This window comes from Phragmites australis, chromosome 4 (assembly GCF_958298935.1).
Source record: "Phragmites australis chromosome 4, lpPhrAust1.1, whole genome shotgun sequence".
Taxonomy (NCBI): domain Eukaryota; kingdom Viridiplantae; phylum Streptophyta; class Magnoliopsida; order Poales; family Poaceae; genus Phragmites; species Phragmites australis.
Window position 1 is genome coordinate 31836573 of NC_084924.1, and position 24797 is coordinate 31861369.

Here is a 24797-nt window from a genome sequence, read left to right on the forward strand (position 1 = left end):
AAGATTTCTTATAAATGTTTTAATAAGATAATATCTACACAAGAATATGTCATATGTAATATTTTCTATTTTCTCTATTAGGGTTTTTAAGGAATATATTGAAGACATGTTGATCCACATATAATAACTATTGTTATCTAAATTCGTTTATGGGTTTTTCCTTTGCAAGGTTTTCTTATACGAGATTACAATAAGACAATAATCAATATATACTGTATCATTTTCTTCTTATCTTTTTACTAAATTTCAAAAAAAAAATTAATAGCATATCACATATTATTTCTATCACTCAGACATATATCTATTCATCATATATAAATATGTACATCTTTAGATGGGAATAACAAACGAAACAATTCTATTCTCTACTCTGTATCTTTCATTTTCTATTCTCAACCGTATGAACTTGTAAAATTTACTGAACAATGGTGCATTATTTTCCATGGAATATACGATTCATTTGTCCGGTTTCATCTTGGAATTTACCAAGAGAGGTAGCACCGGAATGGGGAAAGCAGCTAATAAAAAGAGTTGCATCAGTACCAAAAAAGGATGAGAAACCCCGATTTCAGCATCACCAATTAATAAAAAACCTGGGATTACAAGTTCTACTTCAGGTAATTCCATGGCATTGTAAGAATAGGGCATTAGCATGCTTCCATTTGGAAAGCAAAAAAGGACTTTGCAGCGCTGGCGATTCAATTCACGGATCAAGAAACAAGATGCACGACATTGTAAGAGCAACCCAGCTCAGGGAAGAGTACAGAAAAGTGACAACATATGTAACCTAAGACAGATCAAACTCAAGACAGAACTGAACAAACGATACAAGTCTTCGATTTCGAGGTACCAACTGAAATTACAGCATTGTATCCAAACGGTTCAAAGACATGAAATCGAAACATAGCCAAGGCATTATCACTCAAGATATCATAAGAGTCAATTTTTGGTGAAACTACGTGCAAGATCTACTGCTTGATCTCAGCCTTCCTCTTCTGCCACAGCCTGTCCAACGAGCTGTCAGCATCACCCTGCCAAAAGAAAATATGAAATCAAAACCTACTAATAAAAAAATAGGAAAGCATGCATGCATACACAATCTTTAGTTATGCAGGGCGATCTCCAGCAAATAGCTGGTTTGACCCACAGATATACCAACAGAAGCAAGACCAAAATTGATGACATCTATCTGCATCCAACTAATCCCCTAGAGACTTAATATATCCGAAAGCACATCTAACCACGCATATAAGTTAAAACTGTGTTCCTGGTAACTTCATAACAAATTCTGAATCCGGTCTACAACAGAAAATGTCAGTGCTTGATATTTCTAATGCCATAATACTAGCTCAGTAGGACTTGAACCAATATTCTGAGGCCAAATGAAATTAAACAAACAAAGGAAAATTTAGCTAAGAAGGTTAAACAAATGATGGGCCCTTTTTTTATCGCAATGCATAGTAATATAGTATGCATGTCCACTGCTATGATGTCAGGTGCCGTGACCAACAATGTGAAACTTAACAAAGAATCATGCACATTTGCAATAGAAAGTTGCATGTAGACAATACAACCAGGCTCTGAATTTGACAGACTAATCACACTGCAATAAGCTAACCAGTATTCCAAAGATATTAGATAATCACCTGAGCACGGACAAATCCAGAGAGAGCAAACGTGGTGAAGTGGCCATCGTACAACCCATTCTCATCCACGTGCCCAATGTTGATCTGGACAGAGGCATGGTCCTTGGCAGTGATGATCCTGTTCGTGGCAGAGCTGCAAGAGAAAAGGTGAAAGCTCAGCCCACCGGCACAAACAGCAATGCAGAGGAACACAATTCCAGCAAGAGAACGAGGCAAACGCACCACTTCCTGGGGACATAGAGGTCCACCATCTTACCCTCCTCGTTCTGCATGGTGGCGGTTGGGGGAATTACCGCAACTGTGACTGCTGAGTGCAGAAGAAAACAATCAGGTACATATGCAGCTAAAAGAACACTAAGCACTTCCTACGTCTCCATACTGGGCGAATCAAGTGGAAACTATCGAATCACGTTATGACTCCCCTCGAAACGAGAAATAACTACTAGCTATTCATATATTTGCGAACATTACGGACGAATAATCTGGTTATAACACTCCTAGATGAGTTATCTAGGCATTGCTCGCTACTAGTACAATTACAAGCGAGACTAATCGGATCTGAAAAAATACGGTCCTTCTTTCAATTCGGTAAACATCATAATGAACTTAACCGTGCAGGTAAAGCATCAAACATCAATAATTTACGAACCTACAAAATTTCAGGCACATAAATTGGTAAAAAATTATGCTACTTGAAATGCCACACGAACACAGACATACTCCTCGCTTACGAACCCTAGCTAAGCACCTCATCTGAGCAGGGGCGTAAACATTGAAGCGCAGGAAACGAGACTAGGCATCAGATCGCCGAGGCCTCCGGGAAGACGAGGATACGTACCTTGATCTCTTGAAGGAAAGAGGGAGACCGAAGTGAGATGCGGCGGCGGCGTGAGGGGTTAGGAACGAGAAGCTTGGTGCGATTTATACGAGACGACGGCTCGTAAACCCTAGCGTTTGGCTCTGGGCCCACCTGCAGCGCCACGTTCTTCGGATTGGGCCGCGTCACCTACCTTTGGACCAATTAGCCCACCAGGAACGAGCCCAGCCCAACAAGCGAACGGCCGGCGGCCATGGAGCGGCCGCCCCACTCCTCCCCGTCGCGTTTCCTTCCTCCGAACCCAGACCAGACCGCGGCCGGCGGCAGGGCAGCAGGCGGCCATGGAGCTGTCGATGAGCGGTGGCGCGTTGCGGACGTTCGCTCGGTGCGTGACCTTCCTCGCGCGCGTCAGCTCCGAGCTCGTCCTCCAGGCCCACCCCGCCAAGGTCGGCCGGCCTCTAGTCTCGAGCTGGTCATGCTCAACAGCTCACGTTCGGCGTACGCGTCCGTCTCCCTCGCGCGCGACTTCTTCGACCACTTCCACCTCGCTTCCGCTTCGGCGCCGTCGTCCACGCCGCTCCAGTGCAGCGTCCTCCTCAAGTCCGTGCTCGCCGTCCTCCGCACGCCGCCCGCCGCGCTCGACCGCATCGCCGTCTCCCTCCCCGATCCCGACGCGTCCAAGCTCCAGTTCACACTCCACTGCCTCAACGGTACGCATACAAATTTGTGAATTTCCGTGTTGTTGGCGCGCTTTTCTCTGCGTTGCCGCCATTTTAGCGTTTTTGGCTGGTGCTCCTTCCCCTCGTAGTGACGTGTCTTGTGATCCTAATTTCCCCGAATTTTTTCGAGCCCGATGGCTTGTCGATTGTCTGATTCAACCTATGCCTTCGCACGTACTGGCGGTACTGCTCTGTTAAGTGTGAGGAAGACGTACTGGACCGCCTGCGGCGCAGGTGCTGGTGCTCGACAGGGGATGGTTCCCGAGCCACCTCGCCATCCGGCCGCCGGACCTCGCGCGCCTGCTCTCCAACTTCCAGTCCTTGCTGCAGGAACTCACAGTCATTGCCACCGATCCTGCGGCAGGGCTGCCTGACGCCGGCGGGGCCGTTGGGGAAAAGGCCGTCGAGCTCCGGAGCTACATTGACCCGACGAAAGGTGGCTCCTTTTGGTGTGGTGTGGCGTGGCATTGTGGTTTTCTTTTATTGTTCTTGGATTGGTTGTGGAGCTAAGTGTTCTGGCTGGTGATTGGGTTGTGAATTGTGATGGTTTATGGGGTTGCAGATGACTGTGACACGAGACTGCACACGCAGCTGTGGATCGACCCTGCAGAGGAGTTCGTGGAGTATGTCCATGCTGGTGATCCGGTGGATGTCACCTTTGGGGTAAAAGAACTGAAGGTGATCTATGATCAGTCTTTTGCTCTTGTAATGAGAAATAAATTGGAATACAGTGTGCCTTTAATTGAATCAAAGAATATTTTTGTAGGAGCAGCAAGGAATTATGGAAAATATATGTTTGTCTCTGTTGGCACATGCATTACATTTTCAACTCCTATTGTGAATACAAGAAATATAGTTCCAAGTTAAAACTTCTTTCAGTGTCTTTCTAAAACTATGTATTTCACTATTTTGTCTTTGCTAGATGTTTGTTAGTTCTTGTATTTATAGTTACTAGAAGGATGTTACTTCACGAGTTCATGACAAGTGGTATGCTTGGAAGTTCATATATTCTGCTTCTAGGTTCGTTTGAAAAAGACCAATCATGTTTGACATTTGATGACGGTGATTGCTTTGTTTTTCTCATCCAGTAATAATAATGTAGTCTTCACATATTTCCTCCTTTTCCCCTTACAAACTAGACTTTTCTGACATTTTGTGATGGATGTGAGGTTGACATTCTCCTATTCTTTGAGAACACTGGCGAGTAAGTTGTCATGCTTATGGAATTTTGTTTTCTTTTCGAATTGGTCCTCATGAACTTTCTTTGAATTGAGTCCTGTCCTTTTGGTTCCAAGATTCGGATTGGATGATGGATCAAGTTCTGATTTTGATGCTACTCTAGTTCTTGCCACTATGACTGTATCGCAACTAATTGACAGCATTTGTGCCCAGCAGCCAGCTACGTCAGCACAGCACGCAGAAGAACCAAGGGCTGCTGTTACACTATCTACAATTCCTGGAAATGTCTCAAACCATACTAAAATGTGGTCAGAGCTTTCAGGTGTGTATTATTCTGGTGAAGTGTTCTTTTTAGCCATCAGTATGGTTACGCTACAGGCATGCCTTCCTGTGTTGAACTAGGCACCATTGTGATCTGATGGGAACCAAGGCGTGACCTAATGGCCTGTACAGAACATAATGGCCACTTTCGGTAGTGCCAATATCAGACCACAACGAATGGACTGTGACATGCCTTGGTGTAATCAAACTAACCTGTGATTGAAATTTTTTTATCTCTGAATCCTAGCATTGTCTTGTTGCTATACCATCAAGCTAGTTAAATATAAGCAAGCCTTCTTAAACAGGTATTACTCCCAAAAGCTTTGAAACTAACAGAGAAAAACATGCCCAGAAGAAGATAAATGCAAGCAATGACACATCAATGCTGCCAAATGTTATAAATGCTCCATGCAAGCCACCATCTGCAGATAATGCAAACAATCCTATAAGTCGCTTCACTTTATCCATGCTGACTTGTGTTCAATGTTATAATTTGTTGCCACGTGAAATTATGGACTTACAACTTTCTATATTTCTTTTTGGTCTTCCAATTAGGTAATCAGCATATGTTGTCAAGGTAGACCTACATCTACCTTGATAGCTGATCAACCACATTAAAAGAACTCATTGTCTCTGTTCTCTCCACCGCAAGGAAATTAAAAATGTGTGCATGTTTTATCTGGGATTATCAGCATCCCTCAACCTGGAACCTTTCTGCCGTGTATTTTAAAGATCTAGATCTAGACAGAACAAAGGTTATATCTGTATGTATGTCTTCCTCGGAATAAATGGATTTCTACTAATTCAGCCAGTTAAAATCATTGTACGCCTCTCGCAACAAAAAAAATAAAATAAAAATTCATTGGACACATCTTGGGATAGTGCCGAGTTTATGTCTTAGGAGTAAACTTAAAATCATGTTACTTGTATAGTTGAGCTGCGTAATCTAATTGAAGAAGATAATACTGATATACAGTTTCCGAGTTTGATGGATGACGACTTTCTCAGACAACATGTTGATTCTGTAAAAAAATGCATTGATGATAACTCTGTGTGAAAATAGTTTGTGATAAAGCAATCTTAGGTACCTGATATTCTAAATTGGAAAGCCAGTTAAATGAGGTTGACATTCTCCTATTCTTTGAGAACACTGGCGAGTAAGTTGTCATGCTTATGAAATTCGAAAATATGTTCAAAGATATTGTCCATTTGTATTTGTTGTTGACACAGACTTCCCATTTGTTTCTAATCATAAGTTGCTAGCTATAAGGTCTTGGATTCAGTTATTGTTTTGTGTTTCCTTAATTAGTTTGTACCACAGAATGCAGCCTTTGCAAATGAATCACTTGGAAGAATATCCTGGTTAATTATCACAATAAAATCATTATTACATTACATCATTGGTTACTGATACAATTTCGATAGATCCTTAAATATCGTACAGGGTCAGTAACCGTATAGTAATTTAGTGAAATTCGGTAGAAATTGATAAAATTTTGTCAAAATTTTTAATTTTTAATTCAAGTTTGATCGATAATCGTTCGGTTTCTAAATGTGGTATAAACCAAATTGGCTGGTAACCGCGATAACTGAGCGGTTAGATTCGCATTTTTGAACCTGCAAAGGAGACAGTTTGGTGCTTTACTCTGCTGTCATTCTTGTTAAGCGGATGAAAGAAACTGATTAAAGAGATAGGTTGGAAGTTTTCTTTTTCTTTTTCTGTTATACGATCTCCCTGAAAGTTGTTCATGTCTTCATCTTCATCACTTGAGTTATGTCTATGCCGCGCCGCGTTCTTCTCGCAGGCTGCTAAGCTTAGCGTTGTATTGTTATGATCCGATCGTTGATCCATCATCTTTGACGAGTATACATTGTTTGATCCCATCCTATGATCTTTGGTGCGGCGTATGTATGCATTTTCTATGATCATCGAGGAAAAAAGAAATACCACAGACTTCAGTGTTAGCATCTGCAATTTGCTAGTGTAACTAGAAAACTTTGTCTCTCTTTTACCTAACATGTGGTGTGTACATAACCTCTATCTTGACCGTTTATTTACGTTAAAATTAACATTAAAGGGTTATGTAAAAAAATATAAAGTATATGAGAAAATAAATAAATAGATAAAAAATAAATGAACAAGATAAAAAGTATATACACACCGTATTATGGAGTTATTTCCCGTCCCTCCACCCAACGGAGCTCCATTTGCGGTTTTTGGCTCTCTGCCGGAGCATTTGCGGTTTTTGGCTTTCTGCCGGAGCAAACGCGCGGTGGCCGAGGCCACGGCAAGGAAAGGACGCGCGCTCGGGGCGGTTGGTGGTGGGCTCGATCAACCTGAAAAGGTCACGGATCACGTAGCGCGCTCACCGTCGCTAACCTATCTTCTGCGTCCGAATGAAATACTCCTGCCGATCGGACGGCCTCTTATAAGCAGATCAGATCAGTGGCGGAGTGTGGGGAAGAAGCCTCCAAAGCCAGTAAATGGATTATGCTCTACTTTTTTTTTACAATAAATTGCTCTGCAATCCAAACATCATTATGTTCTGACATAGAGTGTTAAGACATATGCAGAATAGTTTGATGTGGAATCATCGGATAAGAAGAGCTAAAGACGACAATTTTATTCGTGCAATCAACAGACAACATATTATGTAAAGTACACTTTCATACTAATCTAACTATGCACCGTCTTTAAATCTAACATACTTTACAGAATGTAAATAAGTCGATTACAAATGCTACTCTACTGAGTGCATCAGGGTACTTTCTCTTCCTCGCAACATATGGTCCTGCTTCACACACCTGATGTACCCTCTTATGCTTCCTCTCCCTCTCTGCCTCATGACCTCCTAGTTCCACCGCACTGAAGTTGATGTACCCTCTTATGCTTCCTCTCCCTCTCTGCCTCATGACCTCCTAGTTCCACCGCACTGAAGTTGGTATTTCTATTTTCCCCAAGGATCATACAAAATGCATACATACATCGCACCAAAGATCATGAGATGGGATCAAACACTATGTGCTTAAAATCACCAAAGATGATGGATCGACGATGGGATCACAACAATACAACGCTAAGCTTAGCAGAATGCGAAAAGAACACAACACATCATGTATACATATATATATATATATATATATATATATATATATATATATATATATATATATATATATATATATATATATATATAACTCTAGTGATGAAGAAGAAGGCAACAAGAAATCTTAAGGAACTTATCAGTGAGGGGTAGAAATAGTACATGTCACAAACTTATTTGCAGTGACAATTATACCCATCACTGATGAGAGTAGCACAAGCTGTGGTTGAGAATCTAAGTTGTCGGTCTGAGCCTCAGCTGGTCGGATCAAAATTATAACAAGTGAGCATCTTTCGACTAGTATCAGAAAGCTACTTAAAATCTGAATATAGTCATTAGTGACATATGATAGCTACACCTATCACTGATGATTGAGTTATTAGCGATGGGTGATAGCTACAACTCGTTATTGATGATTAAATGCAACTCATTTTAAAAATTCATAACTTTTCATACGGGGTTAGATGAAGACAAACGTTATATGAAAATTATAGCTCTCGACGAGATCTACAACTTTGTAGTTGATCACTTTTTTATTTGAATCTATATATATGCACAAATAAATATCTAAATATTATCGAAGAAAATAACACACTTAACCACAAACCAAATTGTTGGGTCTGATGTAAAACTAGTATAAATGATTAAAAAAGCCACACAAAGGGTTATAGAGTTGAAAACTGTAAATTCACAGTTTTTTACTGTGAGTTTGATAACTCGAATTGATAAAAGTTTGTGCAACACTAACTTTCATATGTAACACTATACCTTAAAAAAATTCAGGTAAATTGGAGAATGTCAATTTAAAAAAAAATAATTCAGAATTCCTATTAAGGGTCTTCAAAGCTATTTTAGGGTCAAGACAGGGACAAGTGTAAATATGTATATTTTTTGGGATGCGACTCTTCGTTAATTTCGAAAGTAAAGGTTAAACATCAAAATCGAATTTCATATACAAAGTCATGTCTGTTTTACTAAACACTGTACGGATTGAACATAAATTTTTCATATAAAATAGGATAGAGATAAACTTTATATGAACATTGTAGAACTCGAAGAAGTCTACAGCTTTATTGTTGATAACTTTTCATTTAAAACTATATAGATGCCCAAATATTTAAACAGTAAAGGTCAAAAGAACAAATTTTGATATATTGATGAGATAATACTACGAGGTGAGATGGTAAGAAAGTTTTGCATGAGGGGAGGTCGCTGGTTTGAATCCCAGAAAATGCATGAACATGTAATTCACACTATTCAAGTGAGAGCGACCGCATGAGCCACATAGGATGTCACAAGTCAAAAAAGCATGGGGCCACAGGATTCATTCGTCGAGTGTGAAAAACTTTCCTGTTTTTGTTTTTTAAGCACTCATCACTAGTGATTGTACCTTCGTAATGGATCAGATTTAGATCCGTTACTAATAATAAAACATTAGTGATCATTAATGACGGAGTGTAAAACCAACTTAGTGATCATTAATATGTTATTCTTATGTAGTGAGAACAGAAAAAAAAAACCCTTCCAACGTATCTCTTTAATTAGTTTCTTTCATCCGCTTAACAAGAATGGCAGGACAGTAAAGCACCGAATTGTCTCTCTTGATGCAAGTACTTTAATGAGACCATCAAGCAGATGGCAGACGAGAGACAGAAAGAAACGACGGTGAGAGCGGCACACCACAGGAGCCTAGCTAGCTAGTAAATACTAGTAAAGAGAGGCGGCTAGTCCCGACACTGGCTGATGGCGGAGCAGCCGCGCGTGAAGGGGTAGGCCTCGGCGCCCGGCTGGCAGTTGTACTAGGACGCACCCGCCACGGAGCACAGCACCGAGTCCCGCGTCAGTGCGCTGGAGTGATAATTTGAACCTAATATTTTTCAATCGTGACAATAACGTAATATTATTTAATCTTTATGAGGATAGATTTATATATAAATACAGTAAAATAGCAATATAAGATTTTTTTAAGTTTCAAATAATTATGAATATTAGAAGAGAAAAATAAATCGAGCGTGCCACTAACATTTGCCCTTTGTTATGTTTATAACTATTTTATGATTCGTCATTGCTAAAGTTTTTAAATATCTCCTTCTCAGTGTAGTATATCATTAAGTCATTGAGCTATTCGTCACCCATTTTATTGCGCAAATATATCTTCATAATTGACATCACTGAAAAGATACTCTCAATTGATATCGTTGCTACGAGACGGGTTAAAATTAGCTTAATGAGACGATAAATCAGTGGAAAAGTATATTCTTTCATGTTTCAATCATCTTTTCAGCAACCTTTTCAAGATCACAACATCCACAAAATTCTTCACTTCTCCTAATGTTCAGAATAAAGGTTTAAAGTTGTTATCTTATCAGTAAACAATCTACTATTGTGAAATCTTCAGTATAGATCTCAGCGAGTCTCATAAGTTTATCCACATCAAAATTAGAGAAAGAGTGCCTTAGATTAAGAGAAACTATATATACTAATAACTCTGAACTGACTTTATTGAACCAATGATTTATCTCTAACATAATTGTATCGATGGCAGCAATAAAATCTTAACATTGTAAAAATGCATATTTGTTATCTTTTACTTTCGACATGCAAACATCCCTCTAACTTGTACTTCCTTTTTCATTTTTGGTACTTTAATCTCATTTGCATTATAGAAGGACTCTCCGAATAATAGATCACATCCATTATCCCTTATATCTTGAAGGCTATCTTTGACATCTATAATCAAACCCATTGCTTCAACAATGTCTTGATCCTTCTCTTACAAAGCACATGATAAATCATTTGTAATGCTCAACAAGTCTATCATCAAACCAAATGCCCATCATTATATGTTGGTTTTACAGAATCTGTATGTACAATCTTAAGCAACTCAATGATCGCCTCCCATATTTGGTATATATGGAGCAACGTTTTAAGATGTGAGCCCCATCTAATCTCTCCTAGCCTAGCTAGTCTATTTTCATGATCCAATCCTCTTCCAGTGCTTATATCACCTTTCTCAATATTTTCTAACAAGATATTATGATGCTTTGTAAGCAACACATCATTTCTCATACATGATGCACTCATAATTCACTATTAAAGAAACATAGTTAAAGAAGGCTGTAATTGATGGATTAAAAGTAGCAATAATAACAACTATTAATTGCAATTGATGAGCAAAATAGTGCACATAGAAAGTATAAGGATTTTCATCATGTATCAATTTCTGCATGCTATTAAATTGACTTCTCATATTTGATGCTTTATCATAACCCCGCCCACGAAGCCTAGAGATGTTTCACTTATGATTAGAAAATATACTGACCAAAGCTTCTTTCAATGCAACAGTTGTACACTTTGTGACATATTGAATTCCAAGAAACCGCTCTATAATATTTCCTTGATTATTGACAAACCTACAAACCACAATTAAACATCTCTGCCAATACTATACAATATCTTAAATTATGGAAGCACAATACAAATTATAATATACCGACTACTAACATCAAAATGAGAACCATTTATTCTTTTACTAAAACATCATGAGACTCATCAAGAAGCATCGAGAAGTTCCTATCTCCAATCTCATCCATAAGCACTGTTGTGACTTCTTCTGCACAAGCTTTTCTAAGATCCTTCTGAATACCATGAGATATCATTTGACACCGTGAAAAACCTTTCTTATATGCATTCTTTATCTTCTTCTTTTTTGTCTTTATACCAGTCAACCATCTCTCTAAATTTACCCTTGAGAGAAGTACTTGACTCATCATGTCCACGGAAAGGATCACCTTGCTGAATAAGAAGTCTTGCAATATCTAAAGAAGCAGTTAAGTGAATCTTGTATAGAATTTGATCTTCCTTATTCTAATTAGCAAATTTTTAAGAGATACTTGTATTTTGATTCATAATGCAGTCAAGTGAATCTTGTATAGAATTTGATCTTCCTTATTGTAATTAGCAAGTTTTTTAGAGATACTTGTATTTTGATTTATAAAGTTCTCACACTTCATCATTGCAATATTGTGACTATGCAAAGCATCATGTTTCTCAAATTTTTCTAAAGCCTTATTCCATTTCTCATAACTAATCTTTGCAAAGACATCATTTAAAAAAAAATAGGCTTTCCCGGCTCAAAGGAAACATAACAATACAAACAAAACACTGCATCCTTTGAAGCACTATATTCTAGCTAATCATATTTCTCAAACTATTTTTGTTGGAAGGATCTCCATTCACCTTGTTGCCATTTGAGAGGAAATGCTTGACCTCTTGGTTGAGTTGGACCTTGCAAAACATATACCCTCTTAGTCATCTGAACAAGCTATGACTCTGTACTGCCATAGGCCTCAAAAGTATGCAGGGAGGTGAGGGGTATTGATTCCTTTGTGCAAAGCATGGTCCGGTTATCTCAGCTGTGCACAAAAGTGTTTGTCATGATGAGAATAAAGCTGAGAACAATTCATTTCAACACAATTACATGGCACTTAGGCGTACTCATACAAGGGAGGTGAATCCCATATGGTCCTATGATACGTCCTAAATACATATCATATTTCCTTGTGCTTTATGAATATCTTGATTAATTATTGCTTGGCTAAACCCTAATTAATTGTCAAGTGCTCAAGATTTGTGTTTTTATATTAACTCCGCAAGAAAATGAATGAAATGTGCAAATCTATGGATGCAATGGCTAAAAGCTCATGAAAAGGAAGGCAACCACACCAGCCCTACCCTATTTGTAGTTTCCAGCAAGTTTCAAGGGGTGTGGTACAATCGCCTATGTCATCTGTACAACAACCCATACTAGAGTCCAACAGGACTGACACATTAAATGCAACAACTTTTGTGAAGGGACCCAGGGCAAATTCCATCCAGAGGCGACGCAAAACCTTAGCTGATTCGATGGGTTATAAAGAAGGCATTGATCTGCATTGGGAGCATGAGAGAAGAGAGGCCACACTAGGAGATTAGAGAATACTACCACACCATTTCTTGGGTTCTAAGTCGTCACAACTATTTCTAGACCATCACTCTCCATTTCCACCATTAGAAGCCTTGTAATAGGCTGCCAATCTAATCGTCTCTCTATGTACTACATCACATCCAGGGCAGGTGTCAAGTTTGTATTAAACATTGTACTCCTCATTTTATTCAATGTAATATGTCTTGTTTTATCATCCCCGCAATGTGTGAGTAGTTTGATTAGGGATTAGGGTGCTTAGGAATCATGTAGTGCAAAATTAGTATAAATTAGTAGTCTAAATGTTGTTTGTATATATGCAATCCTTTTTCTTCATCTCTCTCCATTTCTGGGTTTGATTGGCCACAAATCCATGGGATTTGGCACATGGGTGAAGGCAACGACTATGAAGGGAACGAAGTTGATATCGGGACTCAGCGATAGAAAGAGACCCTGAAATCAATGAAAGACTTTTGCAAGGAATCCAAAGGAAGTTGATATCGGGACTCAGCGATAGAAAGAGACCCTCAAATCAATCAAAGACTTTTGCAGGGAATCCACAGCACAAGAACCACATTTAATATGTTGGCCCGGGAACAATCCCTTAATAGAGGCACAAGGCAAGGTTTCAAGAACGCTAAAGGAGAATTGCCCTTGTCTAATTGGGACAACAGGAGGACATGAAACATAAGGGTGTGTCTCCCAAGTGTTATGCATTTGTATCCACCATGGTAGAATTTAATTTCTACATTTATTCTTGTCGATCAAATATTGATTACACGAAACCTTAGCTACATTGCACTGTTGTACCCCTTGCCATACTTTTGTCAATTGCTAAAACCCTAAGTTCAATTTCACAATTATTCTTTTTGTTGTCCTTTATATTAATTGCTATTTCAATTTCAGCATTTATATTTGACGAGGATTGGAGACCATGACTGTCGATAATTAGTGAACCACCGATCTTACAAATTTGTAGAATAGATAGGGGATGTCTCGAGTAGATGAATCAAGGGAACACAGAGGGATTTTTAGACAGGTTCGAGCCTCGCTTAGAATAATAACCGTACATCCTATTTGTTTGGTATTGATCTGAGTATGTTACAACGGGTACGTGTCTAGCCTAAATAGATCTAACCTAGTTGAATGTCTTATGTCGCTTGTTGGCTCCTGTCTTATAAGTTCTGACTTGTCCTCCACAACATCCCTAGACTTCGTATAATTAGGGGTCTCATATATTCTCTGGAGTCTTCCTTCATATTCTTATAGATAAACTTCCATATTTACGGGATACCCTGGGTTTTTACGGGTAGTTTTCTTTTTTCTATGGATTCCCTTCCTGAAGATAGAGATATACCTCAAAAATTGCGAGAAATCCTAGGGTGCTCGGATATGGTAATTATCCAATTGTCATCGTCAAGCCCCCACCAGTACGTGAAATGAGGCTTCGACGGGTCAAGTACTTGGCCAGCAAAGATATGCATTTTGTCCAACCACGTCATTGAGTTAGGCTTGGCTTCCCGATTAGGATGATACGTCTAACCGAGTTTTCTGGGTTCTCAGGTCACCTATCCGGGGTTTCCAATGCCTGCGAGTTCTCAAGTGAGTCATCAAGAAGTTGTTCCATCCAAGTAGGATGTCCTATTAGGCCGAAAATATTGTCCTGACTATGCAAAAGGACGGAGAAGATAAGACTCATCGCTAGCAAGACTTGTAAGTTGAACTATCGCAATGGAAGTACAACAACATAATCATTCCATCTTCTCAACTACCTCGTGCGTTAAAAGCCACAGCGGGTAAATAGCCGCACTAGTTGACCGCCTCTTTGTCTGTGTGAGCCAGCCAAAAAGATGTGACCTTGACAACCGAGCGATGCTTGGGCGATCATGATCCATTATCTAGCTGCGCTCAGAATTAATGCTTAGAATGTGAAGACATACCGTCTCCTAACCCGTTAGCCTATAAAAAGCCCCAGGTGCTAAAGCTTGGCTGCACCACACCCGAGTTCGATTATGGAACCTCCTCCTTCGCCAAAATACTCCCCTTCTTCTCCAGAATATTCTCCATCTTCCCCCGAGTACTCTCCCCTCACACCACCATCGTCCCATCAAATTTGGTTTGGTAGTGGAGGTTGTCGATATCTCCTTTGATGAGGAGGTTGAAGAGAAGGTGGCAACCAGCGGTGTCCCCGTTAAACATGGCAAGCCCCCAATATCCTTAGGGTCGTCCCAAGTCCAAGACGAAGTGGACTGGTACCTCATGGACGCGGAATACTAGAAGAAGAGGCAACGACTGAGGTGGAGGAAAAGGAGGCGTCCGGTAGCATCTCCATTGAAGATGCAATGCTTTGGCCGTTTCCTCCCCTTCATCCTTAGGTCACGCTGTCGAGGGCAACCAGAGGGAGTAGTCAGGGCAGTGGCACCAACGGGTTTGGGGAGGGGCCAATGCCTCTCCCAACCTCATCCTCTCCATTGTCATCGGAGATGTTGGTGGTCGGTGCAGCGACACTGATGAGTTCGGTGGTGAGCATGGCCTCTTCAATGACATTATCCTCTCTATCAGCATCGGTGATGTCGGTGGTCGAGGATGAGAATAAGAAAGGAGAGACTTCCCTGACTCTCTCCATTCCCTCCTCTTGCTGCACGGTGTCAAGTAGATCTTTAGGGTTTCTTGTAATCCTCTTTCCCTTAGATTATCTATAAAAGAGCTCAAAATCTTGCTAAATGAAATAATCCTATTTCTACCGCAATGTCTGTGTATGTCTGTGAATCTTTTGTGAATACAAGGAACGTTCAAACAAGTGTTTTACCTTTGTTTCTTTCGAGTAGCTTAGGGAGTTTCGGGATCTCTTATCGAGATGTTCATCGCGATTACCTTAGGTTCTACTTCAAGCAAAAAGCATCGCAGCTTTTAGGCACCCAAGGACGTGATAAGGTTTTCTATGGTCCCTAAAAGATGTTCTTCCCTTCTCGTTAGAAATATCGCATGCATGATAAGTTTGTAGTCTGAGTAAATCTGATGCCCCAAACTGGTCTTGTAAGTGGATAAGCGATTGAAGACGTGAGTCTTGATTCCTTACAGTACTAGACTGTTTGCCCATTCGACCTGACCATTACTTTGTGGATGAGCCATGGATACAAAGCAAACTATAATGCTTAGTCTTTCGCAGTAATCGATGAACGCCGCACTGGAGAACTGACTATCATTGTCAATGATGATCTAACTTGGGACACTGAACCTTGTCATGACGCTCTTCATGATAAAGTGATTTTGCTGACTGGCTCAGCTTCAATCTATTTGGTGAATGAGTCAATTGTGACGGATAGGAACTTAAAGTCCCGAGTGCTACCGGGAATGGTCCCAGAATATCTAGGCCCCAGTCGCAAATGGCCATGACAAGGGGATTGTTTGTAGGGCTTAAGCGGATTGTTGTATGCGCCTGCTGTGAAATTGACAACTGGTACACTTTTTTACCAACTCGCTCGCATCATAAAGAGTCATAGGCTAATAGAAACCTTGTCTAAATGCCTTCCCAACAGGGTTTGGAAGGAAACGTGAGCCCCACACACCCCTCTAAGGATTTCTTTGAGTAGTTCTCTACCTTGCTTCTAAGAGATACATTTCATGTGTACTCCATGAGCACCTCTTCGATAGAGGGTGTCATCCACCAAGGCATACATCCTAGATTGACTAGAAATTTGCTTAGTTAGTGTATCATCTTCAGGCACAACTCATTCTTGAAGGTACTTGCGGATTGGGTCAATCCACAAAACTTTGCTTTTGAACTGAGCCACGAGTTCCCTCGTGACTCCTTTTGGGGCACCAATCCCTGGTGAGGCCCCGAGCTGATTTTAGGTCTCATAGACCACCACTCCTTCGGCTATGGCATTTGATGAACTCATAGACGACTTTGAGAGTTTCTCTATGAAAATCCCGATTTGTCCTAGAGATCATGAGGACGCTAGCTAGGCAGGCAAGACTATTAGTGAGGCAATTATCCTTCCTTGGGATATATTTGACCTCGTTTCCAACGAAATTCTTTTCCAACTTCCTCACCTCTGTGAGGTAGTCTGCATGGTCTTATCTGAGGTGTGATACTCCTCGCTGACTTGCTTCACCACCAACTGTGAATCCCCTTTCACGAGTAGATGGGGACTAGCGAGCAAACCCTCATATTCAGCTAAGTTATTCATTTATGGGAAGTTACCTGCAAAGCTTATTGTAGGCTTTCTCTTGTAGGAGATATCAGTATAATTCTAGCTCCCGCGCCCTGAAGTGTAAGCGATCCGTTGAAGAATAGACATCTAATAAGTCATCATGGTTGTTCTGGGGTTGATCGAGTTCTGTCCATTCGACCATGAAGTCCGCGAGTACTTGAGATTTGATCACTGTTCGAGGCATGAAGCGAACATCAAATTCCCTGAGCTCAATGGACCACTTAGAGATTCGGCCAATTGTGTCTCTGTTGTGCAGTTCTCGTGAGTGGGAATATTGATGGTACGATGATCTTGTGAGCCTGAAAATAATGCCGTAGCTTTTGAGAGGCCATCTACACAGCATACAATAGCTTATGCACTTGCGGGTAGCGCTCTTTAGGACCATGGAGTACTTCGCTGATGTAGTACATCGATCGTTAGTTTTTCTCTCCTTTGTCTGGCAATTCTCTTTCCACCACCAATACCCCACTCACGGCACGTGATCCAGCCACAATGTATAAGAGAAGATCTTCATTTGGGTTGTGACGATGAATAATGGATAGTTACCATATCCGGGCACCCTAGGGTTTTCCGTAATTCTCGGGACATATCTATCTCTAGAAAGGGGATCCCTGGATGAAAGGAAATTACCTGTAAATACCTAAGGCATCCTGTAACCGGGAAGGTTTATCTCCAAAAATAAGAAGGAGGATTCTAGAGGATATATGACACCCCTATATATACGGAGCTAAGAAACCCTACGGAGGACAAGCTGAGAAAGATGTGATTACGAGCTACACAAGCCAAGACAAGCCAACAGAAGCCAAGAAGGAAGTCACCGACTAGGTTTAGATCTATCTAGGCTAGCCACACCCTCTTTGTAACAGGCTCAGATCAATATAAGACAAACAAGACATAGGGCTATTATCCTCAGGGAGGCCCGAACTTATCTAAAACCCATGTGTGTTTCCCTTGTGATTCGTCTACTCAAAGAATCCCCTAATTCTTCAACAAGTTTGTTAGATTGGTGATTTACCAATCGTCGACAGATTGGGAGCGATTAGCATAGGGAGACAAAAAAAATATCTCTACAGATTTTTGAATGTGTCATCTGCCTCTTGTGACCATGCAAACTTGTTGTGTTGCCATAATAGCTTAAAGAAGGGAAGTTCTCGGTCTCCGAGTTGGGAGATAAAGCGGCTAAGAGCTGCTATGCACCCGATTAGTTTCTGAACTTCTCGCACTGACCTTGGGGGTTGCATATCTTTAATGACTTTGATTTTCTCGAGGTTGACTCTGATCCCCCAATATGATAACATGTAACCAAGTATCTTCCCCGCATCAACTCCAAACACACACTTTTCTGGGTTCAGCATGATTTGATTCTTGTGTAGCTTGTTGAATAACTCTTGGTGGTCAGAGATGAGATCTTCATTCTCTTTGGTTTTGATGATGAGATCATCAACATAGGCCTCGATATTCCAGCTGATCTAATCATAGAGCATTATCTATATTCCCCATTGCTATATGACATCGGCATTCTTGACTCCGAAGGCATCTTAACATAGCAATAGACTCCAAACCAAGTGATGAAGGAGGTTTTCTCCTCGCCTTCTAGATGCATGCTAATCTGGTGATAACAAGAATAGGCATCAAGAAAGCTTAGATAGTCATAGCTAGAGGTGGAGTCGACCATATGATCTATTCATGGTAGAGAGAAAGCATCCTTAGGGCAGGCTTTGTTGCGGTTGGTGAAGTTGACACATATTCGCCACTTGCTGTTTCATTTTCTGACCTTAACGGGATTGGCAAGCCATTCGAGGTGATCCTCCTCTCAAATAAATCCTGACCTGGTGGGCCTTTCGATTTCTTCATTGATGGCTTCCTTCGAGTTGAGCGTGAACTACCAAAGTTTTTACTTGATCGGCTTTGCATCAATCCGGATATCTAGTTTGTGCTCAATCACCTCTCTGGGGATACCGAGCATGTCAGACGGTTGCCATGCGAACACGTCGATGCCATGCGATCGTCTAGTTTGGAGATGATCTAAACAGTCTTGGATGGCTCTGCCTGGCCCAAAGGAATTGTTTTGACTTCACGGTGGGATTTCACAATTGCCTTAGGCCTTGAGTTTTTTGCCTCCTTGTCGGGTTGATGCTGCGTAGCCATGTCGAGACTCCACTTGTTGCAGTGAAGACTTGCCTTAGGGCAGCCCCGGAAAGTAAAGACTCCCTTAGGTCCTGGGATCTTCACGCACTGGTAAGCATCACGTGTGGTGACCATGAACTCGGCCAGGGTTGGTCGTCCCAAGATGGCGTTGTATGCTGTCTCGAAGACAACCACGTCTAACATAATTTTTTCCATCTGAAAGTTATCATGCTTCCCGAAGGTAACGAGGAGTGATATTTAGCCGATGGGAGTGATCGAAGATCCAAGTACTATATCATAGAATGCTTGTGTAACTGTCTTGATGGTAGATCAGGAGATCTACATCCCTTCGAGTGCGCTTGTGAAGAGGATGTTCAGGGAACTCCCTCCATTGATAAGCACTCGGGTGACCACTATTGAGAAGTTGTCTGGCCATACAAAATTCTCTGGGTAGTCATCTTGGCCGAAGGAGATCTTGACATTAGACCAATTAATGGCCTAGCGACCATTGGGGACGATAGCTAAGACTTCTCAGGCATCACCTTGTATTGCCGCTTGGACTCGTAGGAAGCAGAACCACCAAACATGTGGTCAACCGTCCTCTTATCCAGCTGGAAAACATCAGGTCGGTGTCATCCCCACTGTTGTTGGAGCTGGTGTCCCCAGCTCTGGTCCACGACCTGGGTCTTGTTTCCTTTGGTTGCTTTCTCGATCTCCACTTTGATCATCTTCTTCCAAAGGTGACACTCATCAAGGTTGTGGTTGTCGCTCTGGTAGAGGTCGCACCAGGGCTTACCGTCGCATTTACCAGAGCCTGGTGTGAAGTGCTTGCCTCAGCAAGAGCTGGAGTACTTGTCGGGATGAATGTTGAGCAGATCTGTAAAAACTTCATCAATTTAGCTTTTTTGCCCTTACCTCCCTGCTTGATTTTTATACGATTTTTTGAGCAACTAGCGTGAATGCGGTTGCGCTAACGTGCATCCATGTTCTTCTTGCACTTGCTCTTAACTATGTCTCCATCGAGCCTGAGTTGAGGATACTTGATGCCTAGGGCCTTCTACTTGATGAAGAGGAGCGCATTTTTAGCCTTGGCAGGCTTATTGATGATCTTCATGAGCTCTTTGACAATCTCAAGCTCTTTTCTAGCGATGTCTTCAACGCCTCTCTGGCTCTTAACCCCCTAAGTGAATGCTTGGATGACATCGTAGTAATTGATCTTGGGGATGGTGTTCCAGGTGTTGCTGAAGCAGCGCATGAACATGGGCGAATGTACGTACCCTGGAAGTTAGCTCGAAACACGTCACAAAGCTACTCCCACGAGTAGATTGTCACCGGTGATAGATTGGTCAACCATGTCATGGTTGTCCCTTCAAGTGCTGTGGGGAGGTAACTCGCTATTCCCTTCTCGCCCCCACCATCTGCTTCGATGGGTGGTATAGATCTGCAGGAACTCAATGGTATTCTTACTCCCATTGTACTTCTTGATTGACCCGAAGTGGAACCTAGTTGGCCAACTCATGTTTCGTAGATTTTGAGAAAAGGTCAGGCACCCGTTGATGGCGCCCTACTTGGTTCTAGTGGCCTCAGGTGTTTTATCCATGGGGGTCGGGGATCAGCCCCGGCATAAACGGTGTCGGGACATCCCTCGATCAGATTGCCAAGGGGCGGACGATGCCACCTCGGGTGTCCTTTGGTGCCTCCGCCAATCAATAACCTTACGCAAGATGTTTATCGGATGACCTCTGTCGGTGTATCAGGAACCGGGGGTCCCTGAGTCCCGAGGCCAGGCCAGCCGTCCGCCACGTGTCACCATCCCGCGAGGTCCCTCCTGCAGGATGAGGAAAATCTAAGTTCCGGGAGAAGGTGCTCGGGGCCACAGCCTCTGGTCCCCGAGCACCCCAGTTCCCCGATGACCCGCAGAGTCCAAGTACCGGGAAGAAATTGCTCGGGGAGGTGCCTGCTCGCCCCCGAGTACCCTAGTCCCCCGATGGGCAGAAGAGCTAAGTGCTCGGGAGAGAGTGCTCGGGGCTGCACGGGGCAGCCCCTGAGCGCTCGGTTCCCCGAAGGTTCTACAGAAGTGCTCGGAAGAGAGTGCTCGGGGCTGCACGTGGTAGTCCCCGAGCACTCGGTTCCCCGAAGGTTCTACAAAAGTGCTCGGGAGAGAGTGCTCGGGGCTGCACATGGCAGCCCCCGAGCGCTCGGTTCCCCGAAGGTTCTACAGAAGTACTCGGGACAGAGTGCTCGGGGTTGCACGTGGCAGCCCCCGAGCACTCGGTTCCCCGAAGGCTCGCGCGAGAACACCCGATGCCCCGACGACCCAGAAGGGCCCCTGAGGGGCCCGCCGACGAGGTGTCAACCAGTCAGAGGTCCAAGGCCGCATTTAATGGGCATGCGCGGCCCGACATCCTGACATCCTGACATCCCCAACTGCTCCCGCCGCAGTGTCAGTCCCTACCATGCTTTGGCAGAGGGGCGTGGGTCCATTAATTGCACGGGTCCCGTCCCGTGTCATCCGGTGTATCTCGGGATAACGTTGCCAGGATCAAAGCGTTCCGCCTGCCACCCTGCCCTGGCAGAGGAACAAGACAGGGTGGGCGCGCCGGGTGCCTCTGTGGCTGCCCGGTGGGCCCTCTCAACGACGCCCGGCACCAGGGCGTCCACAGTGACGGGTGGTCGGACGCGCGCCGCGTTTTTCCACCGCCCCTGTCACTTCGCCCAGAGGAAATGGTGACGCCTTTCTCAGTCGTGGTGTCTTGGAACATGTGCCCCTTCTTTCCCGTTTGGGGTATGTCGTGGCCGGCGAGTGCATAAAAGGATGGGCGGACAGACAGAGAAAAAGAGGCCCCCGAAGATACATCCAAGGTAGATCGAAGGTAGACCCGAACACACGAGAAAACATCCGAAGACAGATCGAGACGATCGAAGACATCATCCGAAGAACACCGCAAGCAAGCTTGAGCAGACCTAGAACAAGGGAGCCTCAAGCTCTCAGTTAGACAATATATTCTTGTAACCAGACATATCCCTGAGGGATCCCCTTCGGGGAAGGATATTGCATCCACACAGGAGTAGGGTATTACGCCCCCGTGCGGCCCGAACCTGTCTAAACTCCGGTGCATTTATTTCTCTTTGCACTAGGTCGATCATCCCCCACCACCGGCCGTTGTATTTATTTCCACTTCCATTTATTTCTCCGACGAACTCATTCAGGATCATCCCCCCGGCCGAATCTCTAAAAAGGGGTCTCTCGGAATCCCTGCGACAGGAGTTCATCCTCCGACAGCTGGCGCGCCAGGTAGGGGGGAACATCCCTGAATCTGTTCGTTTGTTTTCTTCACAGGAAAAGATGGCCGGTGGGCACCGTCTCCAGCGTTCCGGCTCCACTTCCAGTGACAGAGTGCTGCCCGACGTCCAGGAGGCCCCAGTCGCAGCTGCGTTCCAGCAGCAGCCACTATCTGCGCGCGCGGTTTTTCCCTCCCAGGAGGACCAAGGCGCTGGGCCCAGCAAGGCCGCCGCCGCCGCCGCCGATGCACCCTCCGACCCCCAGCAGGTGGTCGAAACCTCGGCCGCCAGGTCCACCTCTGGACAGCGCTGGGTGCCACTTCGGCGTAGACTCGCCTTTAGCGAGGCCAGCCCGAGAAGCGCGCTGCTTGCGGCGCATGCTCTCCTCAGGCACCCGCCACTCCAGGCAACCCCGAATACTCCGGAAGGCCGGTGGATCCAAGATGTCATCGCCCTGGTCGGCACTGCTCGCCGCCAGGTGCTGGCCGGGAGTTCTCGCACCACCACCCAGCGTGGCGCTGCCAGAACTGGCTCATCAACGGGCAACGTCCGCACGGGCCGGGGGGGCCTCCAGGCGGAGCGCCGCCCCCCTGGCCGTGTCCGAAGCCCGGGACCTCCGCTTGCGTCTCAACGAGCGGAGGGGCCACGAGGATGCCCGCGTCACTCTCGAGCGCCAGCGGGAAACCCGGCAGGAGGCCGAGGCAGAGGATCAGGCTTCCTCTTTCCCGGCCCACGGTCACCGGGAATCCTCGGCTCGCCGGCATTCGCCACCAAGGACTCCCGCCCGCGCCGCGGGGTACGGCACCGGCTGCCGTGCCTTTACCACTGAGCTCTGTCGGGTCAAGTGGCCCTCCAAGTTCCGCCCCGAGCTGCTGGAGAAGTACGACAAGTCCATCGACCCTGTCGAGTTCCTCCAGATCTACACTACGGCCGTTCAAGCGGCCGGAGGCAGCAAAAAGGTGATGGCAAATTATTTTCATGTTGCCTTGAGGGGCACTGCCCGTTCTTGGCTCATGAACTTACCCCCAGGGTCTATTAGCTCCTGGGATGACCTCTGCCACCAGTTTGTGGCCAACTTTTAGGACACATTCACGCGCCCCAGTTTGGAGTGCGACCTCCACACCGTCAAGCAATAGGAGGGGGAGACGCTGCGGCGCTTTATTCAGCGCTTCAGCCAGGTCCGCAACACCATCCCGCAGGTGGCCCCCCACGCTGTTATTGTCGCTTTCCGGCAGGGCGTCCGCGACGAGCGGATGCTCGAAAAGCTAGGTACGCACGAGATCGAAACCACTGCGGAGCTCTTCGCACTGGCCGATAAATGCGCCAAGGCTGCGGAGGCCCGGGCGTGGCATGCTCCACGCCCCACCACCGACCAGCCAAGTTCTTCCCGTTCCGATAAGCGAGAAAAGAAGAAGAGAAGGAAGCGCGAGGCCGCTCCTGTCGAGCCGGCCCAGGGCCCCGCCCATATTCCAGCCCAAGAGCCTGACCGCCGGCAAGAGCGCCGGGCGGCCGCCGACAGACGGCCCGCGCCCGCAAGGGCCCCTGCCAGGGCCCCTCCTCGGGCCCCGGTGCCTGCAAGGGCCCCGGCACCAGCTAGGGCACCGGCTCCCGCAAGAGCCCCGGCACCCGGCCGGGCTCCTGCTCAAGCGAGGGTCCCCATACACCAGACCAGATGGCACGATCTCACGGAGTGTCATACGGTCAAAGGCCTCGTCGAGCAGCGCCAGAGGGAGCACGACGAGTCCCGCGGGGGAGGCGACGCTGAGGCCGCCCCCGACAACACCGAGCTCCACTTTCAGGAGCCCGAGCATGCCGTCGCCTTCATCGACGGAGGCGCCTACACGCCTTCCTCGCGCCGTGGCATCAAGGTCATGCGGTGCGAGGTGTGCTCGGCAACCCCGAGCGAGGAGGCCGCCAGGCCCCTGAGGTGGTCAGACGCCCCGATCACGTTCAGCTTGGCCGATCACCCCGCGAGTACTGCAGCCGTGGGGCTACTACCCCTGGTGGTGTCCCCCACCGTCTGCAATGTCAAGGTCGGCAGAGTGCTGATCGATGGTGGTACAGGCCTCAACCTCCTCTCCAAGGAGGCTTTTGAAAAGCTACAGGTGACCCCCGGGCACTCCCTGCCCCTCGGGCAGGTCGAGCTACCCGTGACCTTTGGGAGTCGAGACAACTTCCGCACGGAGAGTGTCCTCTTCGACGTCGCGGAGCTCCCCCTCCCCTACAACGCCATCCTCGGGCGTCCGACGCTCGCCAAGTTCATGATGGCCGTGCACTATGCATATCTCACGGTTAAGATGCCGGGCCCAGCGGGCCCCATCTCCGTGATCGCCGACTCCGACGGCGCCGTCTCCTGCGCCGAGCAGTCGTACATGGCTTTAGTTTCAGCACGGGCCGAGGTTGAAGGCTGCACAGGGGGCCC

At 45.0% G+C, this 24797-nt stretch overlaps 2 protein-coding genes across 3 annotated transcripts; one reads left to right on the forward strand and one right to left on the reverse strand.

The window, feature by feature from the left end:
- Positions 1 to 815: 815 nt before the first annotated feature.
- Positions 816 to 2596, reverse strand: LOC133916118 (small ribosomal subunit protein eS21). Of its 2 annotated transcripts, none has more exons than XM_062359638.1 (4): positions 2485 to 2596; positions 1869 to 1953; positions 1647 to 1779; positions 816 to 1031 (listed from the first exon to the last, which is right to left on the reverse strand). In XM_062359638.1, the coding sequence occupies exons 2-4, from the start codon at positions 1916 to 1918 to the stop codon at positions 969 to 971; spliced, it is 246 nt and encodes an 81-aa protein (XP_062215622.1). In that variant the 5' UTR covers positions 1919 to 1953; positions 2485 to 2596; the 3' UTR covers positions 816 to 968. The 2 variants fall into 2 exon arrangements, with proteins under 2 accessions (XP_062215622.1, XP_062215621.1); XM_062359637.1 differs by having other exon boundaries at positions 1869 to 1950; positions 2485 to 2595.
- Positions 2597 to 2748: 152 nt separating this feature from the next.
- On the forward strand, positions 2749 to 4569 carry LOC133916119 (uncharacterized). Its single transcript, XM_062359639.1, is given in 5 exon segments — positions 2749 to 2909; positions 2912 to 3189; positions 3382 to 3408; positions 3410 to 3618; positions 3745 to 4569. Coding segments are annotated over 5 exon segments (924 nt in total). The 5' UTR covers positions 2749 to 2804; the 3' UTR covers positions 4050 to 4569.
- Positions 4570 to 24797: the final 20228 nt, after the last annotated feature.

Excerpts from the sequence above, each read along its gene's own strand:
- LOC133916118 (XM_062359638.1), bottom strand. The coding sequence starts at position 1,918 with ATGCAGAACGAGGAGGGTAAGATGGTGGACCTCTATGTCCCCAGGAAG. Across the intron at positions 1,780-1,868 it reads CTCTATGTCCCCAGGAAGTG|CTCTGCCACGAACAGGATCA; the intron begins GTGCGTTTGCCT and ends TTTCTCTTGCAG. Across the intron at positions 1,032-1,646 it reads CTGGATTTGTCCGTGCTCAG|GGTGATGCTGACAGCTCGTT; the intron begins GTGATTATCTAA and ends TTCTTTTGGCAG.